General features: G+C 43.8%; 2 protein-coding genes across 2 annotated transcripts; both read left to right on the top strand.

Annotated features, from left to right (window-relative positions):
* The first annotated feature begins 227 nt into the window (after positions 1-227).
* LOC102943604 (arylacetamide deacetylase-like 4) lies at positions 228-7,926 on the top strand. The gene is made up of 4 exons (XM_007053685.4): positions 228-696; positions 5,204-5,420; positions 5,851-5,914; positions 6,880-7,926. Exons 1-4 carry the CDS (start codon positions 520-522, stop codon positions 7,652-7,654), a joined length of 1,233 nt encoding a protein of 410 aa, XP_007053747.1. The 5' UTR covers positions 228-519; the 3' UTR covers positions 7,655-7,926.
* Positions 7,927-9,108: 1,182 nt separating this feature from the next.
* CFAP107 (cilia and flagella associated protein 107) lies at positions 9,109-16,199 on the top strand. Its single transcript, XM_007053724.4, has 4 exons — positions 9,109-9,411; positions 12,433-12,546; positions 13,617-13,794; positions 14,900-16,199. Exons 1-4 carry the CDS (start codon positions 9,307-9,309, stop codon positions 15,109-15,111), a joined length of 609 nt encoding a protein of 202 aa, XP_007053786.3. The 5' UTR covers positions 9,109-9,306; the 3' UTR covers positions 15,112-16,199.
* The last annotated feature ends 1,562 nt before the right edge of the window (positions 16,200-17,761 follow it).

The following is a 17,761-nucleotide window of genomic DNA, read 5'->3' as shown; positions in this document are numbered from 1 at the left end:
ATGTACAGTACAGCCTTTTCTCTCTCTGCTGGTAAATGTATCGGCATACCACAAACTTGAACTTCAGGATCTTTACGCAGTCCTAGATAAATATCACCTACGAACAGTCTCATATCCCATCATGGAGACATGAGACTCAACTATAGACATAGATTACCACGGTCCACACCCTTTCTCCTTCCCACTGTCAGTGCAAGATCAAATGCAGTCTCAGTGTATGAATAGCTGGCAGTTATACAGTGTTTTGGAGCGTCTAACACCTCATTGGCAGAGCTGCTGGCATATGCACAGCTGTGAGGCTCACTGACTTATTACAGTTCCAGACCTTGATGACTCTGCAGCATTTGCTCACTAGCTGAGAGTCCTTTGCACGACCTGTAGCTGAGAAGGGGAAAAATTTGTCCTAGTGCAGCCTGATTACATGCAGAGGTGCTCCAGAAACAGGAAATAACAAATCAAAGAGAACAGAGGAGTCAAGTGAAAGTCAGATTCCTGGCGTCGTCGGCCTCACTACATGAAATGGAGTTTGCTTATGCGCTGCTGGTGTTAATATTGGCAGTTTTCATTGCTGCTTTCATATTGCTAGTCGTGGGGGCAATTTATTTTGATTTCTCCAACTCAGAAATCCCTCTTGGAGTGGACCAGCCTGTAAAGCTCCGAATCGTTCACAGTATTTTGATTGGCACAGCGGTTCTGGTGAGTTTACCTTGTCTGACACTAAGGTGGGGTGCTTAGGTGAGCCTGTAAATGTCACTCTAAGCATAATGCAAATGCCGGGAATAGGAACCCTGCCAGATGCCTTTACTTGCGGTGAAAGAAAGATGCTACTTTTATGCTTTTTGGCTGTACTCAGGAAGCAGTTTCTCTAAGTCTCTGTCAGACTCTTTACCTTTGTAGCGATGCACAGTCAGATTCTGCTTGGCTCGTAAGGTGGTACCACCTCGTGGGGTGCAGTGTTGCCAACCCCAAAAGATTCAAAAATCATGAATCAGGCCCTAAAAATCATGAGTTCTTTCTTTTTTTAAAAAAAGATGATAAATGATGGGCTGCTTTTGTTCCAGTCCCCGGGTCCCAGAGCCTTTAGGCTGCGCTTGGGTCATGTTTACAATTCTCTCTGCAGCCATGAGGGCTAGAAACTTTGTTTTTGAATAAAGGCGGAGATTCTCATGAAATCACAGAATCTCAGGAGCAGGGGCTCTGAGCAAAACACCGCGTGTTGTGAGAGTCATGAGAAAAATCGCGACATTTGGCAACACTACATGGTGAGAAACCTTTCCTTGCTCTGGACCACATGCAGAGCCTGCCGCAGGGCCAGGCAGAATTGCACCCCCAGCACTCTGGGGAGTGCAGGGTCACTTCCAGCGCTACTCTCCCAAGGGCATGTGGCACACTGAAGGGGACAGGCAGGAACCAGAGCCATGGCTCTGCTCCCTCTATTAGCTGGCTAGTTGTGTGGAGAGGGGACATTAGGGATTAGGGATCTACTAATTCCTCATCCCTTTATGTAGCAAATTCAAGGCGTTTTTTCCTTGCTTTCAATTATTTCCATCCTGTCTGATCTCTTTTAATTTTTTCATTCATACCATCACTCTACCCATAACTAGAGCTAGTCAAAATTTTTCAGATGAATGTTATTTGCTGAATAATGCAGTTTTGAATCACATTCGCGAATCTGTGACAAATTTGCAGAATAGTTTTGGCCAAATAAATTAAACTGAAAAAGTCAAAATGCTACATTTCAACATTTTCAAAACAAACTGTCTTGATATTTTCATTTCAAAATGACTTTTGCATCAAAATTTGCCAAAATTTGTCTTTTTTTATAACAGGATTAAAGAAAACCCAACACTGCAACAAAATATTTTGTTGGACCCAAAACAGACAATTTTTTAAAAAAACAAAACTTTTTTGTTTTGGGGCAACCCACAATGTTTTTTTTTAAATTTTTTTATTTAGTAGATTTGGAGAATAATTGATCACCATCCTCTTTATAACAGCCCTTAACATATCCGAAGACTGGTATCAGGCCCCCCTTCAGTCTTTTCTCAAGATTAAATATGCCCCCTTTTTTTAAACCTTTCCTCATAGGTCAGAGTTTCTAAACCTAACATTATTTTTATTGCTCTCCTCTGGACTCTCTGCTATTTATCCACAAAATGGGATCCAAAATTGGACACCTACTTTATCTGCTTCTCACCCACACATCTCCAGGTCTCTTTGATGCCAGTAATGCCCATTCCAAACATTCACCAAACCACCACTCTCCCCTCATCTTAGTTCCTCTTAAAGCCTTGCTTGCGAAGCCCACAGGAAGTGAAGTGATTAAAATGAAATTTACAAAAGCAAACAAACTTGGAGCCCAATCCAAAGTCCATGGAAGACTCTCATCGGCTGTACTAGCCTTTGGAGCAGTTGGTTGGTCATTAAGGGTGAACAAACTACTTGCGCTTCATCCATCCCAGCTGCCCTCCACTTCTTGTTTGTTCGCTCATTATGTCATGTTTCAATTCTAGATTGTGAGCACATTGGTCTGTGTGGTGACTAGAAAATCTTTGGGCAGGATGCAAATAAGAAACAATAAATAACTTACACAACTTGCCTCATTACTAAGGGTACATAAACCCAGAAAGTTTCTTGTTCTGCTAATTCTTTATTCATGTAACTGTGACATTCCCCATTTTATAATCTGGGCTGCAGAACAACTGTGTCCCTTCAATGCTCCAATTTGTGTGTCTTTTACACTGCTTTGCTGTGAAAAAAACAACTGCTGACATGGGCGGCAGGTATAATAAGCCGGGGAGGCGCTTGCGGGCCAGGGGTGGTTGTGGGGTTTGGTGGCAAAGTTTTTGCTTTATTATGCCCCGTGAAGGTTCCGGGATGGCTGAGGAGGTGGTATTCAGCTTCACAGGTTTATCAGTAATCTCCCTGGACTCCAGAGAGGTTGCTGAGGAACCCAGGAAGCTGAGTAGCAAATATCACCTCCTCAGCCATCCTGGAAACTGCTTGGGGCATATCAAAAGCATTGGGAAGAGACGCTTTTCCCCGGGGCGGCTTGGGATCTGGGAAGGGGAGGCCTGCCCCGGGGCTTCTACAGGTGTGTGCGGGATGGCTCGGGGCTCCTCCAGCCAGCCCGGGGCTCCTCTGGCAGATAGGGAGACTGCTCTGGGCTTCTCCAGGTCGGGGGGAGACTTGTGGCTATGGCCGTGGGTGGGGCAGGGCTTGTGGCTTCAGCGGGCGGGCTGCGGGCAGAAGGGGCAGAGCCAGGGGCTAGCCTCCCCTTAGGGGTGCTCAACCCACCACCCATGACTGCTGGACCTGCTCCCACCACAGTCTCTAGCATATAAATTACTCCCAGCTGAATTTCATGAATGCTCTGGCCAGCCACTCATGAATTGTATTTTGAGGTGACACCAGCAAATCCTCAGCCCCAGCCTTGTCCCCCAGAAATGTGCATCTTGCATTGCCAAGCTCCCCCTCCCCCCGGACAATACAAGCTCATAGAAAGTCCGTCATTTCATCAATGGAAAATGATATGCACCAGTCCTGTTATCTCAAGTGGAGGTTCCCAAACACTTCAGTCCCACCACACTGCTTTAGCTAAAACAATAAAACAAGTTTATTAACTACAGAAAGATAGATTTTAAGTAATTACTAGTAATGATGCATACAAGTCAGAATAGATTACAAAGAAAATAAAAAGATAAGCCACAAACTAATACCTAAGTTAGCAAGCTAAATGGAGTCAAAGAAAAGGTTTTTCTCACCATGTGCTCTGTAGTCTTTACTGGCTGGAAGCCTCCAGACAAGGACTCCTCCCCCACTTCAGTGTTTCTTCAAGCATTGTTACTGCCGTGAGCAGAGAGAAATGGAGGAGAGGTAATCTGTGTTGTGTGTGTTTTCTCTTCTTATGCCATTCTCCCCTCTTTGAGGATTATCTCCAGCTGGGGTTCAGGTGACACCCAGTCTGTTTACACAGGAACCCGCAGTTGTTCCATTGTCAATATGTAAAATTCTCACACACGCCCTTCTTCCTGCCAAAGAATGGCCGCTTAGCTAGCTGATGTTCCACTTGATTTTGTTGATACCAGATGTTGGTTTGTCTTTTGTTTCTGAAGAACTGGTTTGTGCCTGCTGTTCTAAACCTTGGAGCATGTTACAACAATGTTATAAAATAGAATCTTAACTTTTCATACAATGTTGATTCACATATTTTACCAGGACAATAAGGTTCAGCAGATTATGAGTTTTCAAATGATACCCCACAAGGCATATTTTGTACAAAATATATCATGGTCTTGTAAAAGTGGTGAACATCGGGGTACAGTCTGTCACAGTAACTGAGCGTTACTTTATTGCTGTTATCAAATAGAAACTGAACCACAGGGAGGAAAAAGCCAGACAGATGTCTGTCAGTAATGTCTAGTCAATGTGTGGTGTGCAGCTCAGTATGGCCAGTCAGTTGTGTCAGATTTCTAAAGTGATTTCAGCATGGCTATAGATTTGGATAGGGGATAGACCATCTCTTTTACAGCCTGTAAGAAGTGAGTGAGTGTGCAGTGAGGGTTGTTACATTGGGAAGATTAATTTCCTACACTGGTTACAGAGACTAGAATCCATTCCTTATTTTTACCTACCATCTGGATGGCAAACTACTCTGTAGACCAGCTTGGTTTTCACCCTGCTTTTTTTTTTAAGGGTGGACCAGGTGATTGGTAATGGGGTACATGGTAGAGTCTTTTGCTTCTAATTGCTGATATCATGAAAAATCATTGTAGCCTGAAATCTGGTTGATGACCTCTTCTCTCAGTCCTTGTGGATGAGCGTCCATATCAAGAAAACCACCACTACAGTTGTTACCTGTCTGCACCCTAGGTGGAACTCTTAGCAGAATAACTAAGGACTGAATAACCTGTGGAGACCAAACTCTCCAATAAAGGGCAGAGGACCAATGATAACGCAGTGTGTGAAGATGGCTGCATAGACATTGTCTGTGCTTCATTTCTCTGCGGTGCTGCTGCTGTTATTATTATTTTATTTATTCGGATTGTGCTCGTGCCTGGAACTCCATATTCATTGGTTTTTTTCTGTATGAGCTCCAGACTTTTGATCCTGCCTTAGTTTCTCCAAAGAGAGCACAGCTTATGCCTATTGAGGAGAATGGAGTTTCTTTATGCTAATCCCTGGTCTCTTTCACTCTAAACAGGGGAAGATTTTGGAGAAGCTGGGTCTGTGCAGTCAACTTGGCTTCACCCGCTATATGCGACGGGGAAAGAAATTAGGGGAGGACCCAAAGCTCTTCATGAAGGACCTGCAGTTTGGGAAGGTGCCAGTGAGGATTTACCAGCCTAGAGCGCCTTCTGCTGGCCGAAGGAGAGGAGTCCTCTACTTCCATGGAGGAGGCTGGATGTTTGGAAGCATTAGTAAGATATTTAACAGCAAAAATATGATGGATAATTAAAGATAAAAAGTCACCCTATTTTTACAAACATCAAAGGGAAGTTGGTTTGGGCCTGAGATTTGGGAGAACGTTTGAGATTTGACTCTTCACCAACAAATACACACATACTCTGGCAGGTAGGTGTTGGCTGCAAGAAGAGAGGACTTGTTGAACATTACATGGCTGTTCCAGAGAGTGGGGCAGCTTGGAAACAGGTGCGATACCATGATGAGCAAAGGGGACAGTGAGAAATGAAGCTGGGGTGGTGTGTACAGGGTGGGAAAGAGCAGGGATTAGATAGGGGAAAGGAGAGAATTGTCATTTTTCTTAAATGCGTCACAGAGCTAACAGGGTATAGAATTGCTACTCCTTAGAGTGCAAGCCAAACACCAATGAAAACATTTGTTTTCCAGATGCCTATGAAACTGTGTGCCGCTATATCGCCAGAGAAAGTGAATCGGTGGTCGTGTCTGTTGAGTAAGTCAGCCTGGTCCATTTCTATTCTATAGGAACTAGTTGCTCTGCATTATGATAGCCACTAGCTGCACTGCTTCTAGGGTGCCTCCCTTCTCCGAGGACTATATTTTCAAGAATCCAGGTGGCTCGGCAAGATGTGCAAGTTGACTTTATGATTTTGCCGCTTTTCACTGCTTTTGTGCTGAGCTAGACAGAATAGACCCAGAATAAGATTGTTGTATATGAGCACATTTTGTCATCTGCTGGGGGAGAAACACTGGAAAGAAGTTATCAGATCATTTTAATAAAAAGCAAATCTGTCTTGCACCCAGCAATTAACATAAAGTTGTCAGATATTGAGCCAAATCTTCATCTTAGTCCGCAAACTCCCACTGAGGCCCTGAGGTAAATGGGGAATTTTGCCCTCAATAAGAAATAAGAAATATTTGTATGTCCATAGCACCAATAGTAAAAATATTGTTGGAGAACAGTAGCGCTTATAAGAGCTAGGTATTATGATTATAGGCATCAACCAAAACTGGGGTCACGTGATGCTGATCACAATATAAACACAGTAAGAGACTGTCCCTAACCCAAAGATCTCACACTCTAAATAGATAACACGGACAAAACAAGTATTATTAATCCCCATTGTACGGATGGGAAACAGAGGATAAAAAAAGAGATTAAATGACCAAGCCAAGGTCCCTCAGGGAGTCTGTGGCACAGCTCTCCTGAGTTTCATTCTAATGCCTTAACCGGAAGACAATCCTCAGCATTTGGCCCTGCTGGTTATAATTTATCTGTGATCTGCAAATATAGGAATGATCGTTTGGAGAGCGGGTGCACGTTTATGAGGTAATATTGATGTCCATGGCTGCAAAATAACAGGAGAGCTGAAAGTGGAGGAGTTTGTAGCAAATAAACTTCCAACAGATAATGATTTTTTTCCATTTTTATAAATCACCAATTCTTTGTTATATTAGGTATCGTCTGGCACCAGAGCACACGTACCCAGCACAGTATGAGGACTGTCTCACTGCTACCACCCACTTTATGAAGACTGCAGAAGACTATGGAGTGGATCCTGCCCATATTATCATTAGTGGGGACAGTGCTGGGGGCAATCTTGCTGCTGCTGTTTGCCAAACACTAGTGAGTAGACCAGACCTTCCAAAGGTGCATGCTCAGATTTTGATCTATCCATGCCTCCAGGCAATAGACTTCGATTTGCCATCATATCAGCAAAACTGTGGAGTCCCCATCTTGTTCAGGGAACGCATGGCTTTTTATGTTCTGCAGTACCTCAAGGGGGACGCATCATTTTTGGAAGATGTCCTGGAGGGTTCCCATATGCCTGTAGATGTAAAATTGAAGTTTAGAAAATGGCTAAGTGCAGACAATATCCTTAAGGAATTTAAGGTCAGAGGATACAAACCAAAGGTGCCTATCGAATGCTCAAATGAAGTTTATGAGGCAGTTAAAAAATTTTGTGAACCAGCTTTTTCCCCACTTCTCGCTGAAGATGCTGTTGTTCGCCAGCTCCCTGAGTCATTCATCTTGACCTGTGAGTATGACGTGCTTAGGGATGATGCCCTGTTATACAAGAAGCGATTAGAGGACGGTGGTGTGCCAGTGACCTGGTACCACATTGAGAATGGATTCCATGGAATCATAAGCCTGTTTGATAATGGCAGGTTGTCATTTCCAGCTGGAAAAAAGGGACTGGACAACATTGTAAACTTTCTCAGAAGCTTATAAAAACCAATCTTCTCAAAGGTTGGGTCGTATATTTCCTCTGGTCTTCATATATGCCTCAAAGTCTGGGAAGAGACCTATAGGAATAGTATCTTCTATCACATGATGGGCTGCCATGACATGGTTTCCATTGGTGATGAAGTTCATGAGCTTGTGTGAAGTCCCTTCTGTTACTGGTTAGAATGTTGATTACACACCTACATATTTGAAATGATTTCTTTGCATCATGCTGCAAGCTATTGTCTTTATAAATATCAGTAAAGATTAAAGAATACTATTTGTAATTGATTTTCTGGTTTGACCCATTTGATTCAATGAAGGCCTGACTGTTAATCCTTCCATGGAGAGAGATGGTGTGTGTGTGTCTGCGTGTGTGTAACTAAAAGTACACACCACCTACATCACAACATTATGATGTAAAGTCCGTGCACTGCAGTACTTTTGGAGAGCGGTACCAGCATCCAACTTACATCCAGCTACAGTAGTGAAACCCTTGGTCTTTCGTCTTCTGCAAATTTAAGGGTTCATTATGGATCATGGAATATTTTTCATCTCAGTCCAGAATATTACTTATATTGCACTACACAAAGATTAGCCAAACATTTTGTGAATACCTCTTTTTATTTTGCCCAGTATGCCACACCTGTAAATAGAATGAAACCTGAAAAAAGATCATTGTTGTCCATCTAATGTGCCCACCAAAGTCATGGTGCCATGAAGTAAACATCCTTGCTACATCCCTCTACAGAAACATCAGAGATGTTTCTGCTCTTCCATTTAACAATACTCCACCACTTTTCAATAAGATACAGTGTTGTATCAGTTTAATCTCATGTTCTATTAGGGAACTAAAATCTTCCCTTATAGTGAAACATACTTGATACTTTGCCTGCACTGTTTTCTCTTTCACTTCCATGAGTAAAAGATGTTCCTCCTTATGGAAAAGTTCTATCGAATCTAGTAGGAAATCACAACCTTTTTAGGAACCATCCTATCAAATCTAGTTAATTATATCCCTGCTATTGAATTTTATAAGATGGTTACAAAAACTCTGTAGAAAGGATAATATTTTTGATTTTTTGGGGGGGTTTCTAGAGTAATTTCTACAAACACCTGCTTAATTTCTGTTGTAATCCTATTGGCTGTATCCCTACTAAATTCTACAAGCGTTCCTTAAAGCTAGTCCCATTGCTCTGTCCAAATTTCAACTCCAGTAATTATGTCCAGTAATTATGTCCTTCCTACTCCGTCTTTGTAATGTACAGTACTGTTGGACTACTTTTTTTTAAAATTACCTTATGCGGAGTGTAAAGATCCAGTCCTGCTCCCATTGAAGTCAGAAACAAAAATCCATTTATCTTCAATGCGGCAGGAGCCTCTCTCTCTTAGCAGTAGGATCTGCTGTTGCCTAGAGAGTGTTTGCATCCATTGACGATCACCATGGAGGCAGCAAACAATGGCGATTCCAAGGCAGGGGAGTTCCACACATTAACCATCTCGCACTGCACACAGGCAGAGGGAAGCATAGATTCCGTTCTGCCTGATCTCTGCCGCATGAACACAGAACCACCATTCACATCCCAGAAGGGGAAGGGCAGAGGAACCATTGATTCTGCAGGAGTGGATGGGAAAGGGTGCTGCTGAGTCTAAGAAGCATGCTTACATCTCAGAGGGATGTGCAGGAATCTCCCAGCTGGAACATCAAACCAAAGTACTCCACGAAAGTGCTCATTGGAAACTGGTTGGAAGAGAGGAAAAGGGTAAGAAGGGATAAAAGAAAAGGGAGAATGGGAATAGAGGGGGTCAGCCCTGATGCTCTGGAGATGATCAACCACCAAACTTTAGGGAAGTTTGGATCCAGGCCCGTTTCAAAAGAGGAACAAAGGCAGAACGCTGGGTGCCTTGATCACAAAGTTCACTGGCCTGCTTCCATTCATTCTAGTCAGGAGGTAGTACTCTTCCCACTGAGCCACTACTAAAGCCATGCCCAAGCATGACGGACGCCCAGGGATGTGGTGTAGATGGAGAGGGTCTTACAGACTACACATAGAGCGATGGTCCTGACAACTTTGGGCCATTAAAGATTCCATGGCACTTCTCCCAAGACCAGGTACGTTCACTCCAGTTTTCCGGTTCACTTCCAGTTGTGTAATTAAGTTCTGTCTACCTCCAATTCCCCAGTGCTTTCAGGTGTCTCTTTGTCCTGCACTGTTACTGGGTGCTGTAGAAAGGCATCCCAGCCAGGGGCAGCTGTATTTCAGTGGTGGGTGCGGACAACCCTGTACTAGCATGTATACTTTGTAACCAGCTACTAAAATCTGTCAAGTGCAATGCGGTCATTGTAATGGTCATTCATTATTTTTATCATTCATTTTTATTGAATTCTGCTTTAGCGCAGCTCTGTTCTCACAGCGAGGCAGCCAACCCTTGCAATCTCTTTTCTTTGATCAGGAAACCAGCTTAGTTCATGCTGACACGTCAGACGTGTTCTTCCTGGGGGGTGAAGCAAGGCTCTAATTTAAATAAAGAAAATAAACATGTTTAAGTTTTACTGAGTGCCAAAGACCTTTTTTTTTTTAAACTTTAGATCCTTTTACTTTGGGATACTAGCAATTGTTTATGTTCTTCATAGTCAGCCTCTTTCCACACATATGGTCTGTAGAAATTATCTTATATTTAAGTGACACTTTTTATATCAAAGTATCTCAAAGTAATTTACAAATGGAACAAATTGTATATAGAGATATAGCCTACATTGTAAGCTCTGTGAGACAAGGACTGTCTTTACCCTGTTTGTAGAGGGCATAGCAAAATGGGATCCTAATCTTGGCTGGGGTCCCTACACACCACTGTCATACATAAAAATAATATATACCCACCACTAAACTGCAGCCACCTCGGTGTGGGAACACAGCAGCTGTTTAATAGCACACACCAACACTGTTCAACAAAGACCTGATTACTCTTCTCCCTCCACAAACTGCTCCAAGTAGCACCCCCGATCTCTTTATAAAAAGTGCCAGGGGGACTGGAATGACCACAGTTGTTCTGGATGTTGGTTTTACATGTCAGGCAAAGAACAGCAAGACCAGCAGCACAGCGACCCATTACACCACACTGATCTTAATACTGGCTCAGTATTGATTGAGAGAGAACTGCCTCCTTTTAAAATCACTCAAATTCCTTCCGGCAGCCCCCCATTATTTCCTGGAATTGCAGCCAAAGTCTCACTCAGCCGGACACCACTTATCTTATGAGATCTGAGAGGATCACAATGGGAAGAGATATTTGATGGGTGTAGACATTATACAGGGAGAGGAATTATTTAGGGTGTTGCCTGGCGGTATAAAATAGGAGGAAATGAAAAAGGGAAAATGTAGGTTGCAGATCAGGAAACACTTCCTGAAAGTGAGATGTTTTAAACCATGAAATAATCTCCTCAGGGAAGTGGAAGAGGTCTCACTACTTGGGATTTTTAAAACTAGACTGGACAAAATCCCAGAAGATATACTGTAGGGAACAATCCTGCACTGGGTGGTAGATGTACCGAGGATCAAAATGAAAGTTGATCATTTCCTTCCAGTAGCTAAGCCTGCACTAGGTGAAAAGGTGTGGCACCAAGGCACTGGTGAGCTTGTAATGTCCACACATAAGAACCATCCCAGGGTTTTTACAATGACTGGTTTTACTGGTTGATTGCAGCATCTGAGCCAAGGTCTTCAGGGTAGAAGACCCTGCAAGCAAGAAAGTGCCTCCCAAGTGTGGACAGGAAGTCATTAGCATCTGGGCTTTAGGATCCTTTGTCATGAGAGCCCCTGGGTAAATCTGCCAGACCTGTTCATTTTAATTCAGTTGTTCCGCTGATCTTCAGAAGGGCAAAGGGAGACATTTTCAAAGTCACATGTGAGTCACACAACTCAATGGGAGTTTGACGCTCTAGTAAAGTGGTCATTAAGAGATTAACTGGGTTACCAGAGTACTACAGGTTGGAGCCATGTTCTATCCCTCCCTTCCTGTTTAGCTAGCGTGTGTTTCCTCCCACTCTGTTTGTAGATAGTTGAATAAAGCAGCACCGTTCTGACAAAGTGGGACTGTTCTTAATGTTTTCTCTGAATATTGAGGGGGTGTCTCAGTTTCCCCTATGCAGTTCTTAAGTATCTAGGTGGTGGGATAAGGGTGTATGATCGTTGCAGAGCCCTAGAGGGCAGGTGTGTGCAGGGGTCTGGACACAGAGAATGGCCGACACCCTGTTTCCTGGCAACTGATGGCCTGGCCCTTCCCCCCCTGCAAGGTGAGAGCTAAAGGGTTGGAGAAGAAAGGAATCAGGTGACCTCCTGGGCCGGGAAAGGGACAAAGCCCAAAGGAGGAGGGGCTGGAGAGAGTTTCAGTTTCGGGCTGGGTGGTCGAACACAGGGAACCCCAAGGCTGGGTTCTAAGCTCCCTGCCCCCCAGAAGGACTTCACTGAGGGGTCCTGGTTGTACCCATAAGCTCTGTTTTAGACTGTGTTGCTATTGTCCAATAAACCTTCCGTTTTACTGGCCGGCTGAGAGTCACGGTGAATCCCAAGAAGAGGGGTGCAGGGCCCGGACTTCCCCACACTTCGTGACAACCGGTTTTTACCTATAGTACTGTAAGTAAAGTGAGTTGGCTGACAGTGAGTGGTCCCTGTAGAAAAGACACCTAACTGCACTTTGGGCCTTTGAAAATCTCTCCCAACAAGCAGTTGTTTCAGTGTGAATAATTGCTACATAGCGAGCGTCTCCTTTTGGATCTCTTTTAGTTTATAAAAGACATTGGGAAACCCAGCAACAGCATCTATGGGACTGACTTTATTTGCTTCCCTGACCACAGAACAGATCGAACAGTGAGGAGAACAATTATGAAGAAACTTGATGTAAGTAAAAAAAAAAAAAAAAAGGGGGTGGGGGGAGCCTCAGGACTTGACTATACAGAGGTTTAGTACTCGACAAGCTGGAGTGTGAATCTACAGTGCACCAGCCTACTGTGAGCTGAATGGTCACATGGCCCCTGCTACCATGTGCTAAAAGTTCCGTAATATGCTTTGATCTGCTGCTGTTTGAAACCACAGGCTAGAGGACTGTAGATTTACACCCTGGCTTGCTGGGCACTAAGTGGCCATGTAGACAAGACCTCAGATTTAAGATTGTAAATGTCAGCATTCAAAACAGGCATGTATTAAATTTAAGATTAAAATCCTGCCTCTGTGTGTGTGTGTGTGTGTCCGTCCGGGGGAAGGTACAGAGTGATAGTGGCCAAGTTAGGGCCCCCAGAGCCATCCTGCATGCTGCTTCAGGGCAGGACGGCTTGCAGCAGAGGGAGAATACAAATCCCACAATGCTTCTTGCAGCTCCCCGCAGTTCCTGTTGTTAACCCCAACATGTGTGCAGGGGGAATAGGACGCGTTTCCTGTGGGAGGGCATCCCCCAGCAGAGTGCCTGGAGCGGATCCTGCCCTGCTGCATCACAGATGTGCACATGGAAGAGGCTCCTTATGCCCTCTTCTCACCAGTGCACCCCCATGTAACAGGAAAGGATTTTGCACTAAATGAGGCCCAGATCCTCCAGAATGTTAGGGTTCTCCCCAGACACCACCCCCTACAATGTCTCTTCCTTCAAAATGCCCCCAGACACCTTGATTATTTCCTCCAGATATGTGTATGTGTGTGTTCATGCCCCAAAATACTTTGGTAACACGTGAGGATCAGTTTTTCAATTGCATACCCCACTGCACCTGCAAATGCCTGAATGTGTGTGTGTGTGTGTGTGTGCAAAGCTGCTAACTATGTACCTGTTTTGCAAGTGCAAAAGCAGGGGTTTGTTGGGGATTGGGTTCTGACCCATATTTGCTAGATCACCTGGGGCGCAATCTGACCTAACAGTCTCCAGCACCTTTTAAATGCTCTACCCGTACAAGCAATATGGTTTCGTGCACCTCTCTTTACAGGGCCTGCCAAAGCAGCATCTGTTTATGCATCATGAAGAACCGAACAACCGAAATTTAGTAACTCAATACGATGATCATTACAACAGACATGGCTATAATCCTGTGTTGCCTCCGCTCCGCAGATGGAATGGACAAAAGCTAGCCTGGCTCCCGGAGAAATCAGATTTCCCCATATTCGGTACTTTTTAGTGTTATCCTCGTAGTCGCTCACAGGCAGAGGTGCAGTCTGGTCTAGTGGTCAGCATTCAAGCCTTAGGAGTCAGAGGCCTCACTAAATTCTAACCTTTCGTCTCCAGATGGCTTGCTGTATCCCTTAGGCCAATAATGTACCCACTCTGTGCCTTAGCTTGCCCATCTGTACAGTATAAATAATAAATAATAATAATAATTAATACTTATCCACCACAGAGGAGAGTAGTGAAGTTTAGTTAATGGACCAAACTTTTCTCCCATGTGCAACAGTGCAACTCCCAGTGAAAATAACACTGGTGTAACTGCTAGAAGAATTTGGCCTATGTTTGTAAAATTCTTTAAAGATTAAAAGTGCCTCAGACTGAGTGCTAAGTGTTATGAACAGACAGGGAAGACTCTCTGTTCATTTCCCATTGCATAAGCACAAAGTCATTAATGTCCTGTCTAGTGGTTAGAGCCGGTTAGGAACATCTGAATTTGGGGGTTGAAGTACCCCAAGCTTCATTCTGAGTTTAAGTGCTTATGGTTGAATGGGCACCTGCCTAATACACTTGCGGTTTCAGGGCAAAATTTTCAAAAGTCCCTAAATGACTTGGGAACGTAAGTCCCATTTTGATGTAGGAATGGGAATTAGGTGGCCAAATACCTTTAAGGATCTGGGCCTTAGAAGCCTAAGTATCGTTAAGTGTCTAAGTCACTAAGTCATTTAGGTGCTTTAGAAAATTTTACCCATATTCTAGTAAATTGGTTCAGTTACCTAGAAATATTGTGAACTATGGATTTAAATGTTAAATGTAATTCCACTAATTTTTCTATGCACCAGACGGTGTACCTATATACCATTGCTCTCGACTGGATGGACTCGGAACTGCTCGCCTGTGTGTCATAGCTCCTTCACTGTCAACAGCTAGGAGTGCTTCTCCTTCCACTCAAGGAGTAAAGGTTTCTGGTTGTGGAAGAAGAGGGTCTGAATTCTGTCCTCGCTGTTGTCACGAAGTTCTGAATTAACCCCATGTGCCCTGAGTTATGGAAACCCTAGTGGCCATGAATTTGTTTCTGTTACGATGACATTTCATCATTGTTTTTTCCAGAACCACCCACCAACTATGGCCTTTTTGAGCAACTAATGAAAAAATGGACCCACCAAGAGGCAGGAGTGATGAACAGTGTCTACACTGTTTCTTATGAGATGCCGCCTGTTTCTGCTTTTGCCGTTCGCCGACGTCCGGTCACAAATGGCCACCGGTCCACTCCGCGATGGGTAGCGTCTTCCCCACAACCTCCGTGCAAGTCTGGGATGTGATGGCTCACCAAAATGCCTGCCAGCTCCTGAGCAGCCGGTCAGAGACACGGCAGCCATCGGCGCCACACTGTAGCGAGCTTCTTGCCATACTATAACTGCTATTTAAATACAGCATGTTGCCCAAACACTAAGACGATTCTGGTCCATGCGCTATTGGCAGAAATAGGAATTAGGCTGTGTAGAGGGAGTGGTGTCTACTGGTTGGAGCAGAGCACTGGGATGTAGGGTGACTGGATTACATTCCCAGCTCTGCCTTTGACCTCTGGCAACTCCACAGGGTGGACTTTGTTTCCCTTACTCGAATCAGACATCTGCGTGATCTTTCTGTGCTGCTGTGAATGGCTCCGAGTTCACTTTTGTGCATCAGCTTTGCCTATGTACTGACAAAAGTCACCATCACTCACTGCCTCTACTAAGCGAGTGACCTTATTCAATTTAGGGCTGGGTGTGGCCCTTCTGTGCCTCTCCCTTGTGGAAAGAAGCAGTAAGGTATATATTCCATATACAGGGAGAGTACCCTATATATTTACACACGTTACACATGAGGACTGTCATCTATGCCACTTTTATATTAGAGTGAATACAGGCTCATTCATGAGCGCAATAGGTAAACCATACGCTGCTTCCATGGCATCTGCCTGTGTTGCATATTTTTGTTTTACCTGAGCATTTGTAAAATGGCATAGGATCTTGGCCTACTTCATGGCTGTGCATGTGGGGGTGGGTGAATAATGTTTATGAAGTGCTCTGAGATCATCAACCTGGAAGTACTATTACGTAAGTGCAAAAAGATCAAAACAAAGGAATCAACACAGTTCTGTTCAGGCTAGGAAGAAGTTGGGGTATTTGACTGGGATTTAATTAGTTTGCAATTTGTAATGAGTTTGACTCATGCCTACCAGAAATTCTAAGTGCTTAGTGGTGGCGTTAAAAGATTTGGGTGAGTAACATTTAGTCTTTCAGGATAAATGGGATTTGACTAACTCTTAGTCAGGCCTGTTTTGGTTACATTTTGTACACTGTGAATTCAACCTGATCCCTCAAAGCCAGATTGTCCCATCCGAATGCACAGCTACGGAACTACTTGTGTAAGTGCTTGCCAATGTGAGTAAGGCTGGAACAATCTAACCCTACCAGCAAGCATGCCAATCAACCCATTGCCGAATAAGGTGTTATTTTGAATAAAGGGTGCAGAATCTGTGTCTCAGTCTTCACTTGCATTTTGCACTCAAGTACAATAATAACTTCTAAAGGGAGAAACTTGTGGCAGGAAAACTGTATCTGTTTAGATGAGCCTTCAAACTGGGCAGAATACACAGAATAAGTTTGTTTCCTTGAATTGATTTACAAAGTTCATATAATTGTGTGCATGTGGGGTTTTTTCGTTTGTTTGTTTAAAAACAAATTCAGTCACTTTTTAAAAGCAGAAATCAGTCAATGCCTCCAGTTCAGTTTTCATGGGCAACCCTACAAAAACAAACTTAACAATAAGGAGAAAACCAGAGCGGGAGGGGGAGACCTCTTTAAAAGCTGTTGATTTAAACAGGTGTTTGTCATTAGATATATGGCAATTTCAATATCAACAACTTTTTTGTCATGACAGGTGTTGTTATAAAGTGAGGCATCTCTAATTAGGACAGGTTTCACAATGGTAATGGTTTTATATAGTGTGTCTATTTCTCACTACTGCTCATTTCAGATTAGGGGACAGGCTGTTACAGATTGCGATATAACTATTAAATCAATAAACAAACAAATACAAGGCTGTTTCATTTTACTGACCTAATTTTTTTAAGCGGGTCTCTGTGTGTGTGTGTGCGCGCGTGCGCACACATGCATGTTTTTCTGCATTTAATTTTTAGCTTTCCTTAGAAATAGGCCCATACAGCAAAATCCTACTCCAGATTTTGCAACATCAAAATTCAGGGATATCGGATCAGTCCTCATAGAAAAGAAAGGTCAGCTGCAACATTAGGATCAGGGTCCAGGATTGGAATCCAACTCCTTCTCCCTTTGTTTAGGGATGATCAAATTTGGGGTTTTGGAGGTTTACATTTCTGGAGTGGGGAGGGTGACATGGTTAAGTAATAGTTATTGGTTTTGGAAGGGCACAAGGAGATGAGTGAAAAGCCCCAAGCTCTCCTATTACCATTTCTTCCGTGAGCACGAGTGGTGCCCAGAAAGGGAGGATTCCAGCAGGACACTACAAGAGATGGGCCCAAGCCACCACATCTGAAGTCCCCCAAAGTTCAGAGGTGTTCAGATCCTGGGTCTGGCATAGACCCATTACCTAAGCTCCCACCAAGAAAGCACGTGGAGCATATATACACTGTGCCACGGTCTCCAGAGCAGTCACTGGTGTGGCTGCAGTAGAAATGCGCTGTGCAGCATGGGTGGTACCCTGGAAGGAGGTGTCTCTCTCCCGGCTTGCCTTTTCTTTTTCTCAAAATTCTATTTGTCTCGCTTCCGAGAAACTGGCAAGAAATCTGTTTTTTCTCAACCCCTCAACCTGCAAATATGTATAAACCTGTCAGACGACTGGATGCAAGGTGAACCAAGGTGGCTCTCAATACAATATGCAAGCAAACCTTCATGTGCCCTTGGCTGTAGCTTACTAAATGTCTCATGACATTTGCAGAGTAAGTCATGC

This window comes from Chelonia mydas, chromosome 18, assembly GCF_015237465.2.
Source record: "Chelonia mydas isolate rCheMyd1 chromosome 18, rCheMyd1.pri.v2, whole genome shotgun sequence".
Classification (NCBI taxonomy): domain Eukaryota; kingdom Metazoa; phylum Chordata; order Testudines; family Cheloniidae; genus Chelonia; species Chelonia mydas.
The sequence above is the reverse complement of the archived record's forward strand: the minus strand, read 5'-3'. Positions and strand labels throughout refer to the sequence as shown.